The sequence below is a fragment of the Scylla paramamosain genome, chromosome 25 (genome assembly GCF_035594125.1).
Source record: "Scylla paramamosain isolate STU-SP2022 chromosome 25, ASM3559412v1, whole genome shotgun sequence".
NCBI classification, from domain to species: Eukaryota; Metazoa; Arthropoda; class Malacostraca; order Decapoda; family Portunidae; genus Scylla; species Scylla paramamosain.
In genome coordinates this window covers 2,767,501-2,786,256 of record NC_087175.1, presented here as the reverse complement: position 1 = coordinate 2,786,256, position 18,756 = coordinate 2,767,501, and the positions used below count along the sequence as shown (strand labels likewise).

General features: G+C 40.6%; 1 protein-coding gene across 1 annotated transcript in view; it reads right to left on the bottom strand.

Annotated features, from left to right (window-relative positions):
• Positions 1-983: 983 nt before the first annotated feature.
• LOC135113089 (uncharacterized) overlaps positions 984-18,756 on the bottom strand; it is a 94,856-nt gene continuing 77,083 nt past the window's right edge. Inside the window, exons 3-6 of the mRNA XM_064028116.1 lie at positions 3,568-3,756; positions 2,595-2,769; positions 2,199-2,301; positions 984-1,418 (exon numbers count right to left, since the gene is read on the bottom strand). Coding sequence (XP_063884186.1) covers positions 1,148-1,418; positions 2,199-2,301; positions 2,595-2,769; positions 3,568-3,756 — 738 coding nt within the window. The 3' untranslated portion in view covers positions 984-1,147. The remainder of the gene's footprint in view (positions 1,419-2,198; positions 2,302-2,594; positions 2,770-3,567; positions 3,757-18,756) is intronic.

Sequence of the window (18,756 nt, the reverse complement as noted above, 5' to 3'; positions counted from 1 at the left end):
AACGTGGCGCTCCGTTTTCTATGATGATAGTGGAGGAGGAGAAGGAGGAGGAGGAGAAGGAGGACTGCAAAGAAAACGAGAGGGAGAGTGTGATAATGGTTGCCAACACTTTAGTGAGATTGTTCGTAATGATAGTGATGGTGATGATGGTGATGACGCAAATACTGAGACTGAGTAACAATGAAAGACAAAAATAGCGGAGACAAGAGGAAAATGAGAAAAAAATAATGACGAAACAAAAGTAAAAAAAAAAAAAAAAAGAAAACGAGAAAAAAATAAATAAAGCGACGAATAAAACAAGAGCAAAAGTCAAAACATTTATTATTTTCGGATGCGCTTGACACACTGTTGCGTCTCAGATCCCCCACTGGCAACACTGTCCTTGTGGAGAAGGAGGAGGAGGAGGAGGAGGAGGAGGAGGAAGAGGAGGAAAGCGTAAGACAGAACGACAGAGGAAGTACAGGAAAAAATGAAGGAAAAAAAAAAGAAAAAAAATATAATACAAAAGAAGCAGCATTGAGGAAAGAAGGACAAACTGATAAAAGAGAAGAAAAGAGGAAAATAAAAGACTGGAGACTGAAAGGATGGACTGATAAGGAGAGATGATGAGTGAAAGATAGGTGCTGATAACTTGAAGACAAACTGATAGAGGAGATGAATGGAGGAGGAAGAGAAGGAGGTGGAGGAGAAGAAGCGTTGAAGACTAGATAAAGTTAAGAAAAAAGATAAAAAAAAAGAGGAAAAGAAACTAGTGGAGTGGGGAAAAATAGCACTGAAGACCGGAGAAACAAAATGATAAATGAAATAAGTGGAGAGATAAATACATTGAAGACTCGATGAATAAAATGACTGAAAAATCAAATGAGAAAAAAAAAAAAAAAAACTCAAGAAAAAAACTGAAAACAAAAGAAGACTAAGAGATAAGGACGAGTAACTGATAAGGAGGTAAAGAGCGAAGGAGTAAGACAAGTGAAAAACAGAGATACAGAACTCATTTATTGACTGCTTAGAAGCGCCACGACACAGGAGTCAAGTGGCGAAGACAGGAAACAAGAAAAAACAGGAACAAAGATAAAAAGCTGCATTGCGGTGGTAGGTGGCCGAGGGGGGCGGTTTCAAATCTTGGAGCTTGCAATTCAATCCACACTTAGCGTCCGTACAGACCACCACCGACACCACCACCGACACCAACACCAACGCCAACACCAACACCAACACCAGCATTACTGCCGCCAGTGAAGCCGCCGCCGAGAGAGGAGCCGTAGCCACCATACACACGAGGGCGTTCACAGATAATGGGCTTCTCGTGGTAACAGGCAACGTCATGCCACTTGATGCCGTCGTTGTAGAAGTTGTTGAGCACAGCCAGGCAGTTCTCCTTGCCGTCCTCCGCGTTGTCGGGCTGGGGCTTGCCAAGGCTGGGGGCGATGGAGAAAGAGGGTGTGAATTTTGTACGTGACTTCGTGTGGGTGAAGAGAGTGTGGTTTGAGGGTATAGCTTAATATGATTTGAGGGTATGAGTAAGGAGAATATGATCGGAGAATGTGATATGAGGGTATGAGTAAGGAAAATGTGACTGGAGAACATGAATATACGAGTAAACTAGAAAGTGGTTTGAGAATGTTATCTGAAGGTGAGATTTTGAGAGTAAAATTACAGAACATGGTTTGAGAATATGACTATGATTAGAGAACATGATTTGAGAATACGAGTGAAGGAAACGTGATCTGGGGATGTCTGAGAGTACAGTATGACTTGCTGGTTCGTGTAGCGTTACTAGTTTATGGGTGTCTGTCTGTCTGTCTGTCTGTTTTTTTTTTTTTTTCATTTTTTATCTATTTTTTTTTACTTTTCTTTTGTGTGTGTGTCAAAAAGAAGGTTGTTGAGTGCAGAATGTGACCTTATTTCTTAAAGGATGTTTTGAGAATGTTTTAATCTTTTAGGTTCTTAACTAACGGAGAGTGAAGTGTGAGGCAAAAGATGACGTATGTGCTTATATTGTTCCTTGCGTTTACGAATGTTTTTGAATATCACTAAGGGAGGAGAAGCCAAGAGGAGTGGCAGATAAAAATAGTAGTAGTAGTAGTAGTAGTAGCAGTAGTAGTAGTAGTGGGGGATGGTGGTGGTAGTAGTAATAACAGTAATCAATATGAGTGGAAGGTACAAGGGAAGAGGTAAAGCACAACACGCGGCCTCACCTGCCAGTGTAGGACCAGTTGATGCCGTAGAAGGGGTTACCGGAGGCCCAGCGGAAGTTGTAGCCGCTCCTGTAGCCGCTGGTCCAGATGTACTTCACGTTGTCTGGAGGGAGAAGGGGTCAGTGTGGGGGCTGGGGAGGGGCTAGGAGGGGCTATGTCACACTTTGCTCTCCCACCTCGATAATTCCCAAAGGCCACAGAGATAATTAGCTTCTCAGGACTGTTTATCCCTTTAATAACGTATAAATCTCGTTAATCTGTCGCTAGAACCTTAAAAAACACACTTAAAAACCCTTGCACCCTAAACTAGAGCCTTTGGAAAGTAGCGGAGGTGAGGCGCAGAAGTTACAGAATACGATCCCAGTCAGTCAAGAGGGAAAGGAGCAGGACACTCACCCTGGTAGATGATCTTGGAAATGATGGCGTCCTCATAGGGGGTCTCGATGCTCACGCCCTGCCATCCGTAGCCCAGGGACCTACAGTAATAGTTAGCGCTTTGGCCGTCGTACTTCCTGCCTCCATCGTGTCTCCAGGAGAAGTGGTAGTCGCTGTAGCCGTAGCTCAGATCGACCTGCGGCGGCGGGGAGGGCGTGGTGTGCAAGCGGTGGTTGTGTTATGTATGGGTATGAAGGCAGGGATACGCCCGGCATGCCCTCACACATAGCACAGTGACACGGACTATTAAACGCCTTGCTCTCTCATCTTGACTGTTTTCAAAGGCCACAGAGGTGATTGGTCGAGATTTCATGTTTGTTTTTCCCAGTGACGATGCAGAAACCTTGCTAGACTCCCACTAGAAGTATGTAAACACCCTTCAGGACCCCAATAACTTTCACTAGGATCTGCTAACACATAATTCGTATTAGACTAGCACTAGAAACCTGAAAACACCCTTGAGAACCCCAATAACTTTCACTAAACCCCTTTTCAAGATGCAGAATATTTGCTAAACTATTACTACAAACATGGAAATTCCCTTGATCACCCCAGTAACTTCGACGAGGGCTTGATGAAAATGCAAAATATTTGTTAAACTATTAGAATCACAAAAAAAAAAAAACACACCCTTGAAAACCCAGTAACTTTCACCAGGACCTGTTAAACACCCCTAGTCATGAAAACACCCTTGAAAACCCCAGTAACCTCTTTGAAAACCCCAAAAACTCCCACTACAATCTATCAAAAGGTAGAATTTTTATCAAACTTCCATTAAAATCACACAAAAAAAAAAACACCCTCCAAAACCCCAGCAACCTCCACTACAGCCTGTTGAATCCAGTCGAGGTAAGGCGTTGAAGCGTTTAAGAGCACGTGACAGTATCATCTCAACCTTCACCTGTGTCATTAATACCTCCACGCCACCACTCACCAGGTAACTGCTTCCGTAACCGCCATGTCCACCACCAACGATGCCGCCGCCCACGCCACCGCCCACGCCACCGCCCACGCCACCTCCCACGCCACCGCTCACCACAGTCACGGAGGAGCCGCCGCCATGCCCGTACCGGTTCCCAGCAGAGGCCACCCCCAGGACCGCAAGGACGAGTGCTGCCTTCATCTGTAACGCCTACAGGTACTAACACGATTCTGACACGATCTCACCTTACTTATGCCTTACTGTCTCTCTTTTCACCTTAAACATTTGTCATCTTAACCTGTGTTCTTACTTCACCTATTCACGTTACACTGGCCAAGGGGAAAGAAATTGGTATAAAACAAGGTCCACAATATGCCAGTTCCCAAAGAGGAGCTAAAAAGGGTTAACTTAAACGAGAAGTGTCTTAATTTTGCACACACCTGTCTTAGTGATACACCTGTCTTGCACCTCACACACCTTCCTATAGCCAAACACTTAACATTCCACACAAACACACACACAAACGCACTTTAACACCTGCTTATGCTACACACACCTCAACACACTCAAGACACACACACAGACACACTCGAGCTTCCTCCAAATACTGAAGCTTCCTCTCCCACCCCTGCCTTTAAAATACTACAACCACCACCACCACCACCACCACCATCACCGCCGCCATCACCATTACACTACGTCTTACAAAACAAGTCATTTTCCAATATAGTTAGTTAAAGAAAGCCAGACATAACTCCCTCCCTCCCTCCTTCCCTCTCTCCCTCTCTCTCTCTCTCCCTCTCCTTCGCTCGCTGATTCTCTCCCCCTTCACTTCACTTCCTCCTCCATTATTTCGCATTATCTCTCCACTTTCTTGTCTATTACTTCATTCTTCTGTCTTTCTCTTACTCTCTCTCCCTTACCCCTTCATTATTTTCCTTCACTTCCTTCACCACACTCATTTCCTACTACTACTACTACTACTACTACATCACTTCTACCACACTTTCCTACTTTCCTCCTCTCACAGTTCAGTCACATCAAACACCATACTTCCTCTTCCTCCTCCTTCTCCTCCTCCTCCTGCTGTTGCTGCTGCTGCTTCCTTCACTCACCGTGTTCAAGGAAGAAGTGTGTGCCTAACCGAGTCACACCTGCCTTATATATACACACCTGACTGCTCCACACCTCACAGGAAAGGAAGGACGGAGAGAGGGAGATGAGGAAGGGAAAGATGAGGAGGGGAAAGATGACAAGGAGGAAAGAAGCGAAGGAAGGAGACAAGGGAAGGGGGGAACAATGTGGGAGGGTAAAGGAGATCAGAAGGAGGGAGGGAGGGTAAAGATGAGGAGATGGGGGAACAAGGAGGGGGAAAAGGAAGAGGGGAGATGAAAGAGAGGAAAGAAGAGCAAAGATGGAGATACAGAGAAGATAGAGAGGAGATGATAAGAAAAGGAGATGATGGGGAGGAGGAAAACAGAAAAAGGGAAAGATAAGGAAGCGAAAGAGAGAAACAGGAAAGAACCGCAAAGATAAAAGAAGAGAGGAAGTAAGAAAGAAAAAGGAGATTGGAAAAAACAAGAAACAAGAAATAAGAAGAAAGAGAAGAGAAAGGAGAGATTGGAAGAAAAGTAAGGAAAAACAGCAGTATGAAAAGGAGAGGAGATAAGAGGAACAGAAGAGAGGAGGAGGAAGACGAGGGGATAAATAGGAATAGGAGGAAGAAGAGGAGGAGGAGGAGGAGAAGGAAATAAAACCACAAGAGAGGAAGCAACGAAAGAAGGAAGATTACGAAGAGAAATACGGAGGAGGAGGAGGAGGAGGAGGAGGAGTTTTGGAGGACACGAGGTAGGACAAAACGGATGTAGTTAGCAGGAGGAGGAGGAGGAGGAGGAGGAGGAGGAGGAGGAGGAGGAGGAGGAGGAGAAAAATGTCCGTAATAATTGTCATGTAAATAATTTGACACACACACACACACACACACACACACACACACACACACACACACACACACACACACACACACACACACACACACACACACACACAGAGAGAGAGAGAGAGAGAGAGAGAGAGAGAGAGAGAGAGAGAGAGAGAGAGAGAGAGAGAGAGAGAGAGAGAGAGAGAGAGAGAGAGAGAGATTAAGTCAGTACGTAATAAAACTTTGGACTCTTGCAATGAAAAGTTACGTAAATAATATTAAAGTCGAGTGTTGGACAGAAAAAAAATAATAAGCAGTTTTACATTATCGTTCCTTTAAGCTTGGGCGAATAAGGGGTAAAGGAACGCACACTATTGCCACCAGAGAGATAAGGAAATAGAAAAAATAAATAAAAATAAAGAGATAATTTCATATACGAACGAAATGCAGATACGAAAAAAAAAAAAATCAAATATAAAAGTTGGAGAAATGAAGGAGAAGAAAAAAGGAAGAAAACAAAGCAAAAACAAATAGTCAAATGAAAGCGAGAGTGAGTCAACATGTGAGAGAGAGAGAGAGAGAGAGAGAGAGAGAGAGAGAGAGAGAGAGAGAGAGAGAGAGAGAGAGAGAGAGAGAGAGAAAACACGAATTCCTTAGCATATATCTCAATAATAATAATAATAATAATAATAATAATAATAATAATAATAATAATAATAATAATAATAATAATAATAATAATAATAATAAGGCACATGAAATAACGGAAATGATGTGACAAGTAATGCTGTGTGTGTGTGTGTGTGTGTGTGTGTGTGTGTGTGTGTGTGTGTGTGTGTGTGTGTGTGTGTGTGTGTGTGTGTGTGTGTGTGTGTGACAGAGGTCGCGTACATTCACGTGACAATTCACATGAAGTATTTCCCTCTCCCTCTCCCTCTCTCTCTCTCTCTCTCTCTCTCTCTCTCTCTCTCTCTCTCTGTGTGTGTGTGTGTGTGTGTGTGTGTGTGTGTGTGTGTGTGTGTGTGTGTGTGTGTGTGTGTGTGTGTGTGTTTTGCTCATTCGCTCTATCAGCCTTGCCCAGCACATTTTTCATTATCCAGCCTCCTCCTCCTCCTCCTCCTCCTCCTCTTCCTCCTCTTCTTCCTCCTCCTCCTCCTTTTCCTTTTGTCGTCAATAATAACCACACCCAGGGACGTTCCAATCACCTCCTCCTCCTCCTCCTCCTCCTCCTCCTCCTCCTCCTCTCCTCCTCCTCCCGGGGTTTTCCTCATTTTTATTTCCTGATCTCTTAACTTTTCAGTATCATTTCGTGTCCTTGTCATTCTCTCTCTCTCTCTCTCTCTCTCTCTCTCTCTCTCTCTCTCTCTCTCTCTCTGCTGTGGACACTGTTACAAGAACCTTATTGTTTGTCTGTCTGCCTGTGTGTGTGTGTGTGTGTGTGTGTGTGTGTGTGTGTGTGTGTGTGTGTGTGTGTGTGTGTGTGTGTGTGTGTGTGTGTGTGTGTGCGTGTGCGTGGGCGTGTCAGGGTCGGGTTACTTGTTATTACTGTGTGGTTTTCCTGTCATATTCTTGTCCTAATTAGAGTGGAAGGGGTTCGTGTTATTACACCATTATTATTATTATTATTACTATTATTATTATTATTATTATTATTATTATTATTATTATTATTATCACTAACATTATTATCGTTGTTATTGACGTCTATCTTTTCTTCTTTTTTTTTGTCCCTCTACGTATCAATATTGTTCTTTTATTCTATTTTGTTTAGTACTCTTATTTATCACGTGTGCTTCCTTCTTCCTTTCGTTTCTTTTTTTTTTATCTTGTGTGCTAATTTGTTCTTATTCTAATTTTCTTCTTCCTTCCTTGTTTTTTTTTTTTTATCTCTTCCTGTTATATTTGATTACTCGTCCTACTGAAACTATTCTGCTATTTTCTTCTAGTTCTCTTGTTTTTTACACTGAAGGATTTTTTTTATATATATTTCTGTTCTACTCTCTCTCTCTCTCTCTCTCTCTCTCTCTCTCTCTCTCTCTCTCTCTCTCTCTCTCTCTCTCTCTCCAATTGTTACTGTTATTTTCTTGATTCTTTATTAATTTTCTCGCCTTTTTCTCTTCTTGTTGTCCAAAATTGTTCTTTCGTTTATTTTATTTTATTTTTTTATCTTTTTGTGTTTTCTCTTTTTTTACAATTTCTTTATTGAGTTCCTATTTTTTCAGTTTTCCTCCGCATTTTCCGCTTTTTTTTCCACATAATTCTCATTTTCTCTACTATTTCTTTCTTTATTTTTCTCTTTGCCTTTTCTCCTTTTTTTCTTTTGCCAGAATTCTCATTTTCTCTACCATTTTTTTCTTTTTTTCTTCCTTTTCCTTCTTTTTTTTGTATAATTCTCATTTTCACTGCCATCTTTTCTTTCCTTCTTCTTTTCATTATGTTTAAATACAAAATTCTTATTTCGCTCCTTTCCGCCATCTTTCCTTTTTCCTCTTCTTGTTATTCTATTTCTTTACAAGGTTTTATCTATTTCTTTTTTCCTCCTTCCTTCTGCATTTACTTCTCTTTCTCGCCGTGTTTTCTGCTCCACTTTAGCCTTTCTGTTCTTGTTATTCGTTTTAGAAATTCTCTCACCTCATTTTTCTTATTGTTACTCGAAATTTTTACACAATCTTATCTAGTTTTCTTCTTCCTCTTATATATTTTTTTTCTTTGTTCTCATGTTTTCTACCATCTTTCATTTTCTATCTCTCTTATTTTTTTGGGGGGTATTATAATTTCTTCAAAACAATCATCATTTATTTTTCTTATTGTTATGAATTTTTTGGCAGAATCTCATTACATTCTCTCTCTCTCTCTCTCTCTCTCTCTCTCTCTCTCTCTCTCTCTCTCTCTCTCTCTCTCTCTCTCTCTCTCTCTCTCCTTCCTTTTATATTTCTATCTTTGTCATATTTTTAAAGTCTATCATCTTTAATTCTTCTTTTCTTTGTTACTTTAATTTTAATACAATTCGTATTTAATTTCTTTATTATATTATTATTTTTTTTTAACAGAATCTCGTGTAATGCTCTCCTTCCTCTTATATTTTTTTCTATTAATTATATTTTTCTTTTGTCATCTATGATTTTCTATTTTTTTATAACTTTCCATTTCTAAAACAACTTTCATTTCATTTTCTTATTATAATTTTCCAAGACAATCTCACCCAACCGTATCCGTTCCTATTACATTTTTTTCTATCGTATTTCCCTTTACCATCTTTAACTTTTCAAACTTTTATTATTCCAATCTTCTTTAAACAACCCTCATTTCATTTTCTTCCACGTGTCACATTTTCTTTCCCTTCATTTCATCAGCCGCGGCGCAAGGCTGACACACTGACACACCCACGGCGGCGCTAGCAACGGTACACAGCCCGTCTCCTTCACCTGTGCACACCCCTCACCTACTACACACAGGCTCAAGGTCACGACGACACAGGTACACATTCTTCATACTGGCAAACCACAAGGGTGAGTGAGAGATGCGAGTAAATTAGGCAAGTCTCATTCATACGTGTTCTGGAGGTGAGAATTACAGGTAACTAAATTCAAGCAGGTGTCCCACAGGTGTGAATGCGGAGTCTACAGGTAACTTGAGGAATTTTCACACGTGTTCTGGGGGTGAAAGTTGCAGGTGACTAGCGAGTGTCCCACAGGTGTGAATAAAAATTACAGGTAACCAAGGAAATGATAACAGGTGTTCTAAAGGTGAAAATTACAGGGACCTAGATTCATAAAGGTGTCCTGCAGATGTAAATAACAACTCTAAATGTAACCAAATTTTTTACCAGAATGAAACAGATACAAACTGCTAAACCACAGTAAACTTAGCCCCTTTATCTATGTATTCCACAGGTGTAAACGCCCACAAGTAACACAGATACTTCTCACAGGTGTTAGAAAGGTGCTAGCTGCAACACAGGTAACGCAGCATTCTCGTTAAGGTGTTCCACAGATGAGCAGCTTCAACCCTGACACCTGTGCTAGCGAGACCTGTGGAGTATTTGTCTAGCCCACATTCAAATATTGGCTAAATGATTTGATTATTTTGCGTGGCGGTGGTGGTGGTGGTGGTGGTGGTGGTGGTGGTGGTGGTGGGTTAATGGACGGCTCTACTGACTGACTTTTTTGGCAGTGAATTGCAGCGGTTGATGACACAATTCGGATCTCCGTGGTGGGGCGTGGCTGGAACATGAGGCGAAGCGAGACGAGACGAGATGAGACGACGCGAGATGAGGCGAGACGACACGAGACGAAACAAAGTGAAAAAAAAAAAAATACGAAACGAGGTACAAAGAGACAGAATGAGGCAAAGACAAAACGAGACGAAACGAGGCAAGGTGAGAGAAGACAGGAAAAGGAAAGGAAAATTAAGACGAAACGAAAAACGAAGAGAGAAGACAAGATGAGATAAAAAGATACAAGGCGAGATAAGACAAGAGAAGACAATAAAACAAAACAAGAGAAAAAGACGAGAAAAGAAAAGAAAAAAAAAAATGAAAACAAGATAAGAGAAAAAAAACAAGAAAACAACAAAATAAAACACGATGAAAAAAAAGAAAGATAAGAAAAACGCGGAACCAGACAAAATGAAAACAAGAGATAAGACAAAACACAAGACAACACGAGGCCTCCGGTTATAAGTTCTCAGTAACGGAAGTCCGGAAAAGTTCGTACAGCGGGAAACTTGTGATGACTTGACGGGGAAAACCTTGAATTTGGTGTCATATATTAATAAAGCGTTGGCAAGACTAAGTTCCGTCATTGAAACCTTGAAATATTAATGGGATCAGTTTAATGGTTTGGAATTCCTTTAAATGACACTGGATTCTTTGTTTAATGGGATTGAATGCTTTAAAATGGAGTTGGATTAAGATAAAGAGGGTTTAAGATGGAAAGGTGTTGTATTTGGGTTTAATGAGGGTTAAGGTTTGTGATTTGATGGTGGTGGTGGTGGTGGTAGTTATTAATGTTGTATATGAAGTAGTAGAAGTAGTGGTAGCTGTGGTGGTGATGGTAGTAGTAGTAGTAGTAGTAGTAGTAGTAGTAACGGTGGTAGTATTAGTAGTAGCAGTAGTAGAAATAAAATAATGTTAAGTGATAACAACAACAACAACAACAACAACAACAACAACAACCACAACAACCACAACTGCAAGTGACAGTGAAAGCAACAAAATTAGCTACAAATTGCACAAGACAAAGAGAGTGAGTGAGTGAGTGAGTGAGTAAGAGAGGGAGAGAGCGAGGGAGAAGGCGAGACAAGGAAGGAAGGAGGGAGGGAAGGAGGGGTGGAGGAAAAAAATTACCGCCCTCCCTTTGCTTCCCTCTCCCTCTCCTCTCCCTTTCCCTCTCACGTGACCACAAAACAACAGTCATCACACTCATTGACACACACACACACACACACACACACACACACACACACACACACACACACACACACACACACACACACACACACACATTCCTCAGCGGGGGATTTCATGACAATCTCCTTCAAATAATACAAAATATCACTATCTTTTTTATAATTTACTATCTTTTTATGCTCACGCACGCACTCACGCACAAGCGCGCCCGCGCGCGCGCGCACGCGCAAACACACACACACACACACACACACACACACACACACACACACACACACACACACACACACACACACACACACACACAAAATTTCTTTTCAAATTTACTCAAGAAGAACAGAAACAAAAGAAAGAAAGTAAGGAAAAGAAAAAAGGGAGAAAGAAATAAGACAGTGATTGACAGGCAGACAAATAGATAAAAATAGACAGACAGATAGGTAGATCAATAAGAATAAATAAGTAGATAGATAGATAGATAAAGAGAGAGAGAGAGAGAGAGAGAGAGAGAGAGAGAGAGAGAGAGAGAGAGAGAGAGAGAGAGAGAGAGAGAGAGAGAGAGAGAGAGAGAGAGAGAGAGAGAGATTATATACTAAAGTATGTCATTGATTCTTAACTTTTTGAAACACTCTGTCCATGGAAGTTCCCACGACTGCAAAACTTATGCCACACTCTGTATCCAATGTAGGTTATTTCTCTCTCTCTCTCTCTCTCTCTCTCTCTCTCTCTCTCTCTCTCTCTCTCTGATTATTTATGTTTCTATTTTCTTTTATGGTTCTTAATATTCTTATTTCTTTTGATATTTTTTTTCTCTCTCTCTTTCTCTCGCAATTTCGTTGAATTTTTAATAATTTCATACCTTCTGTGTTCTGTCCCTTTGCATGTCTGTCTATTTGTCTTCACCCCCCCCGACCCTCTCTCTCTCTCTATCCCTCTCTCAGTCTTTCACTATCATCCACACACTCACCACCATAGAAAAAAAAAAACTCATTGTTCTTCCTTTACATTCCTTTGTGCTCCCTCCAATCACCGTAACTCCAATGGGAAGGTACGCTTGGAGGAATGTACGGGACAAATCACTCTAAATAATAACACGGCAGTCATTACAATCACTCTCAAGGTGGCGCCGCTAACACCGCTCAGCACCTCGACCGCTACGGAAAACCACCACAACGCGGGCCTACAGCTCCCCCCTACAGCACGCCCCACCATCGGCGCCACACAGCCTACGGGGAGCAATTGAGTGGCTGAAGGCAAGGGTAGAGTAATGAAGTGTACAAGAGTGATGGATGATTGCGGAGGGAAAATGTTGTAGCTGTTTTTAGCGGTGAGGTGTTGGGGAGATAGATTAGATTAGTTTATAGTTTAGGGTGTTGTGGTTTAGTCTGGCTGGCTGGCTAGCTGGCTGTGGTGGTGGTGGTGGTGGTGGGTGTTGTGTGGTGTGTTTGTTTGTCTATTTTTCTTATTCTTTCCTTTTTTTTTTCTTTGTGTAATAGCGAAGGAGGAGTGGGCGGCAGAGCATTTTCATTTCCTTATCTTATTTTCTATATCATGCCGAAAGGTCGAGGGGAAAAATAAATAAATAAATAAAGCGAAGAAAAACACCCGTTCATAATATTTGCAGAGAGGGTGAAAGAAGCAAGAGAAAGGTCAAATTAACTTATAAGGCGTCTTGACTCTCCCCATCCGGAACAGTTCAAGTAACAGAAGGAAACAAAATACAGCAGGAAGAAGAAGATAACCAGAATTAACCAGAGAAACAGATACAAGAGTGAAGACCCTGATCAGCTGCATCAGTAAGGTGGACGGATTAGGGGTAGGATTAACTAGAAAGGCTTGTGAAGGGTGGCCGCTGGAGGGAAGGGTGAGGGAGGCAGTTAGCACGTACAGCGAAGCAATATACATGAAATAAAACGGTAGAACACAGTAAGCGATGCAAGAGTGGGGCGGTGCGCGAGGGAGGGAAGGGAAGGAAGGAAGGAGAGCACTGTATGGGGTAATATATGTAGTGTGTGTGTGTCTTGTGTTGAAAGGTGTTGTAAACCAAACCTTCTATTTTCATTCTATTCTGTTTCCACCTCTTACTTCTTGTTTTGAAACGTGCGATAAACAAATCTTCTATTCCTGTTCTATCGCAGTAATTCTGTTCCCTTTTATTTCTTAGTTTCGAACCCTACTAATCTATTCTTATATTTCTATTCTTTTTTTATCCCCACATTCTATTTCTTCCTTTCAAACGTGCTGGAAACAAACATTCTATTACTATTTCTATTACATCACCTTTATATTTCCACCTTCCACTTCTGTCTTCAAACGAACAGAAACCGAATCCACTTCCACCAGCACCCATAATTCCCTTTACAGGACATTAAATTATACAATACAATAAAATCCGAAGTCCTGGAATTAAATAAAGATTCTGGTGTGAATATACAGACATTTGCCGCACACTTCACTACAAGACCAGAACGCGTAAACCAATCAGGGAGAAAGAGCGTGTGTGTGTGTGTGTGTGTGTGTGTGTGTGTGTGTGTGTGTGTGTGTGTGTGTGTGTGTGTGTGTGTGTGTGTTAGTTGGTCTTTATGTTCAGTTAATATTTTTTTCTTTTTCTTACACACATCTATGTACGTAAGAGGACAAAACCGGATGTGACGCTACAAATTCTTGGCGACACATACACACACACACACACACACACACACACACACACAGAGAGAGGAAAACAAAGCAGGAATTTAAATAATCTTTCTTGTGGGCAATTCTAACACCAAAACGTCTCTCTCTCTCTCTCTCTCTCTCTCTCTCTCTCTCTCTCTCTCTCTCTCTCTCTCTCTCTCTCTCTCTCTCTCTCTCTCTCTCCCTCCGTCTCTCCCTCCCTCCCTCCGTCTCTCTCTCCCTCCCTCCCTCCGTCTCTCTCCCTCCCTCCCTCCGTCTCCCTAAGTCTCTCCCTCCGTCTCTCCCTCCCCCTCTCTCTCCCTCTCCCTTTCCCTCTCTCCCTTTCCCTTTTCCTCTTCCTCTACCTTTCCCTCTCTCTCTCTCTCTCTCTCTCTCTCTCTCTCTCTCTCTCTCTCTCTCTCTCTCTCTCTCTCTCTCTCTCTCTCTCTCTCTATACATGTGAAATGATGCTGTGATTGGTTCTGTAAAGTAACAATTAAAGATAAATGAGAGAGAGAGAGAGAGAGAGAGAGAGAGAGAGAGAGAGAGAGAGAGAGAGAGAGAGAGAGAGAGAGAGGAATAAGGAATGAGGAAGTAACAGATGGATAAAAAAAAAAAATCAGGTGGGAATTAGAGAAAATGAGAGAGAGAGAGAGAGAGAGAGAGAGAGAGAGAGAGAGAGAGAGAGAGAGAGAGAGAGAGAGAGAGAGAGAGAGAGAGAGAGAGAGAGTGTGACGAGTGATGGATGAAATAAGGGAAACAAGGAGGAGGAGGAGGAGGAGGAGGAGGAGGAGGAGGAGGAGGAGGAGGAGGAGGGGAATAGGGAACAAGAAAGGGTTTAAGCTGGACAAGGTAAAGTTAGAGGCAATTTAGAAGCCAATTCATGCTAGAGGAGGAGGAGGAGGAGGAGGAGGAGGAGGAGGAGGAGGAGGAGGAGGAGGAGGAGGAGGAGGAGGAGGAGGAGGAGAAGGAGGAGGAAGAGGAGGAGGAGGAGGAGGAGGAGGAGGAGGAGGAGGAGGAGGAGGAGGAGGAGGGAGAAAGATAAACAAATATAGAGCACTGCAACACACACACACACACACACACACACACACACACACACACACACACACACACACACACACACACACACACACACACACACACACACACACACAGAGAGAGAGAGAGAGAGAGAGAGAGAGAGAGAGAGAGAGAGAGAGAGAGAGAGAGAGAGAGAGAGAGAGAGAGAGAGAGAGAGAATTAACAAAAGCACATATTTTCTCGAGTTTTAGGATTGAAAAGTGAAAATTCCATCCTCATCTCTCTCTCTCTCTCTCTCTCTCTCACACACACACACACACACACACACACACACACACACACACACACACACACACACCTTTCTTTTTTACGGCCACAAACTTTGATTACCTGGCACTCATTGGGATTAATCGACTTAGCCTTTCTGTCAACACCTTTCTGCATTTTTTCCTCTTCCCCCCCCCAAATCTTTCCTGTCTCCCTCGCCTGTCCTGGAGATTCATTAAAAGTTCCTCTCCCTCTCTCTCCACATCCCTCTCCATCCCCCCCCTCTCTCTCTCTCTCTCTCTCTCGCATTAACAACAACCTTGCTAACCCTGCTACGTGTCTAACCATATCACACGCAAGGTTGCCAGTAAGAAGTTCAGCATAACCTGTATTTTTTTTTTTGGGGGGGGATGGGGGAGTGGGGGAGAGGAATATTCGGCTCAATTTTCATTCCTCGTGCCGCCGAAGTCCGTGAGGTGCAGCGGTGATAGTGGTAAGATGAAGGTCTGTGTCTGTGTGTGTGTGTGTGTGTGTGTGTGTGTGTGTGTGTGTGTGTGTGTGTGTGTGTGTGTGTGTGTGTGTGTGTGTGTGTGGATATTAAGTTATTCCTCGTTTAGTCTTGCTATTTTGTATTGTTTATTTTTATTTTTTTCGTTTATTTCATTTATTGATAGCATTTCAGACGGGTAGTTATTTATCTCCATGCTTAAAAAAAGACCATATTTTTTCATTTATTTATTTTTTTCATGTATAGCCAAAGTTGATAGCAATACTGTAATGTTCGCCATGTACTTTCCTTCCCTATTTGTTCATGAATTTGAGGTCATTATTTATCTATCTGCCTATCTATCTATCTTTCTATCTATCTACCCGCCTGCCTGTGCGTGCGTGCGTGAGTGAGTGCTTGTACTGTGATTCACTACACGGTTTGTGGATCCCGCTCCGGACTTCTGATCACTAACCACACTCTTCTATAGACAGATTTCAATGTAAAATGCTCAGAAAATTCCTTGTTTGTAGCTGCATCCTGTGCTCTCACACGTCTCGTCATTTCAACTCGGCTCGTTAAGACGTTAGTGGAGTATTTATTTATTATTATTATTTTTTTTTTTTTCAATGGATGCTTTCATGATTGTAGCGACAGTCTAACGATTATTCTGCATCTTTAACGGGTTTTCAGTTTTACATTTTCAACGGGATCAAATCAAAGGGCTTTTTTTTTTCTCACTGGTGATAGTTTGCATATGAGGTTCAATAAAGTCACTGTGGATTTCAAAAGCTGTCATGATTTTGATAATGATTTTAAGAAACATGCATTTTTTTTAACAGGCACTCGTGGGGAATATTAAGTTCCAAGGGTGCTTTAGAGATTGTAGCGGTAGTTTTAACAAGAATCCTGTATTTCTACCAGGTCTCGATGAAAATGTTAGCTTTAAGTGTGGTTTAATGATTTCAATGATAGTTTAAGAGCGAAATTTCAAAAAGGTGGTGACATGATTTTGCACTTTTTAACGGGCTGTTGTGGAAAGTATCAGAGTTTTAGTGGTGATTTCATGACATTAGTAACAAATGAACAAGAACTGTGCATTAGTAGTAAAAAACATATATATGAGAGAACTCCGCTGATCACCGCTGTGGCCTTCGTAAACAGTGATGAGAGAGCAGAGTTTGAAAATATGGACTTGAAACCTTTCTCTCAAACACACACACACACACACACACACACACACACACACACACACACACACACACACACACACACACAAGGAAGACAATAACTACATGATAATAAGTAAAATATGTGGACTTCCTTATAAATCTTGAATAAATACATAACGTTTGGTTAGATTATTGATATTGATGTTGGAACGATATAAATTTGTACTGAATGGGAATTGAATGACTTTTTTTTTTGTACAAGAAGAGGAGCAATGATTAAATTTGCCAATAAAAAGAGGCCGGGTGGGTATCATCGCTAGTCTCGTAGGAAAAAAACAAAAAAAAACAAAAAAACAAAACAATACATGGAAAAACATGTAAATCTGGTTCAGTGTGAGGGAGGAAAATTAAAATATATTGTCCATGAAAAAGTGGTTTTCATGAATAGGGAAAAAAAAAAAAATATGAAAGTTGACAAATGTATTGACTTAAACGCAAGAAGAAGAAAAAGAAGACAAGGAAGAAAGAAAAATAAAATAACAGATGAAGAAGACTTAGATGATGATAGTGTAAGTGAAATAGCAGTATAAATGTAATGGTTTGAATGTAAGAAGAAAATAAGAGGAAGAAGAAGTACAAGATGATGATTATGATGATGATAATGATGGTGATGATGATGAAAGAAAAAGTAGATGGGAAAAGTGGATAAATGTGCTGGTTTTGAAGCAAGAAAAGGAGGAAAATGGAACACGATAATGAAGATGAAGAAATAATGATGAAAAAAGAAAAAAAGGAAAAAAAAAAGTATAGATTAAAAAGACCAGGCTGACGATTTCAAAATACATTACACAACTTTCACTTTCTAAATCCACGTGCATGCAGACCTGAAAACAAACATACATACGTGCAAACAAACAAACAAACAAACAAACATACATACATACATACATACATACATACGGATTTCCTGCACTGTTTTTTTCACATCCATCCATCCAGTCATGCATACATATATACAATCCTATTTCTTCCACTTTGCCTAAACATACATACATACAAACATACTACAGACATATATACATACACACATACATACATGCAATATAATACGTATGATTTTATCTAATTTTTTTCTCTCATGCGACCATACATACACATACGTACATAGGCCTTACTCTACGTCCCTACACACACACACACACACACACACACGATCGTTCCCTCACCTTCACAACTTCAAAACTTCGCTACCACTTTCCTGAAAACGCTCCGACGATGAAGTTTTTTTCCCCCTCACCTAAACTTTGAGTGAAGGGAAAAAAAGGGTAAAATACTTGGGTGCTTTAAATGCCCCAAACACTCCAACTTTGATTTTTTTTTCCCCCCAACAGCTATTTTTCCTTTATCACCTACGCGATATGAAACTATTTTCCCCACCAAACTTTTGAGTGTGACAGATTTCGGGGGAAAAAAGGGAAAAAAAAGGGAAAAGTACCGGGTTGTTTTTAAGTCCTCAAATGGTAACACTTATTTTTTTTTCTCTCTCTCTCTCGTGTATTATAATTTTCATACATTTTTTTTTTCATTATATGTATATTTTTTTTTCCCCTCGTGGTTTGCAGGGGAAATTTTTTAATGCTTTACATATTACAAAAGTTCCCCCTATCATTAATTTTTTGGATCTCTTTTATAATTATCATATGAAAAAAAACAAAACAAATAAATGAGTAAATAGATGAATAAATAAATAAATAAATAAATAAATAAATACGTAAACAATGAATTAATAACCAAATAAATATTACATGTCATTATTTATTTTCTTTTTTTCCACTAAGAATTACTGAACCTTTTGTCTCCCTAATTTCCATCTCCCCCTTCGTCAATTTAGTGGAAAAAAGGGGAAAAATGTAGAGGAAAAAGTAAACTATTCCATTATTTATCTATTATTTTCATTTATTCCCTTGATTTTCTGTTCTTGCTCTTGTTCTTCTTGTTGTTTTTTTTATGTTCTGGTTCGTGTTCTTTTTCTACTCCTTTTTCCTCTACTTGTTCTTATTCTTCTTAATTTTCTTATTCTTATTCTTATTATCACTATTATTATCATCATCACCATTATGTAAATATCAACTATTATAAAAAAAAAACTACTTAACTACGATTTAAACTCATATTTAGAATTCCACACACACACACACACACACACACACACACACACACACACACACACACACACACACACACACACACACACACACACACACACACA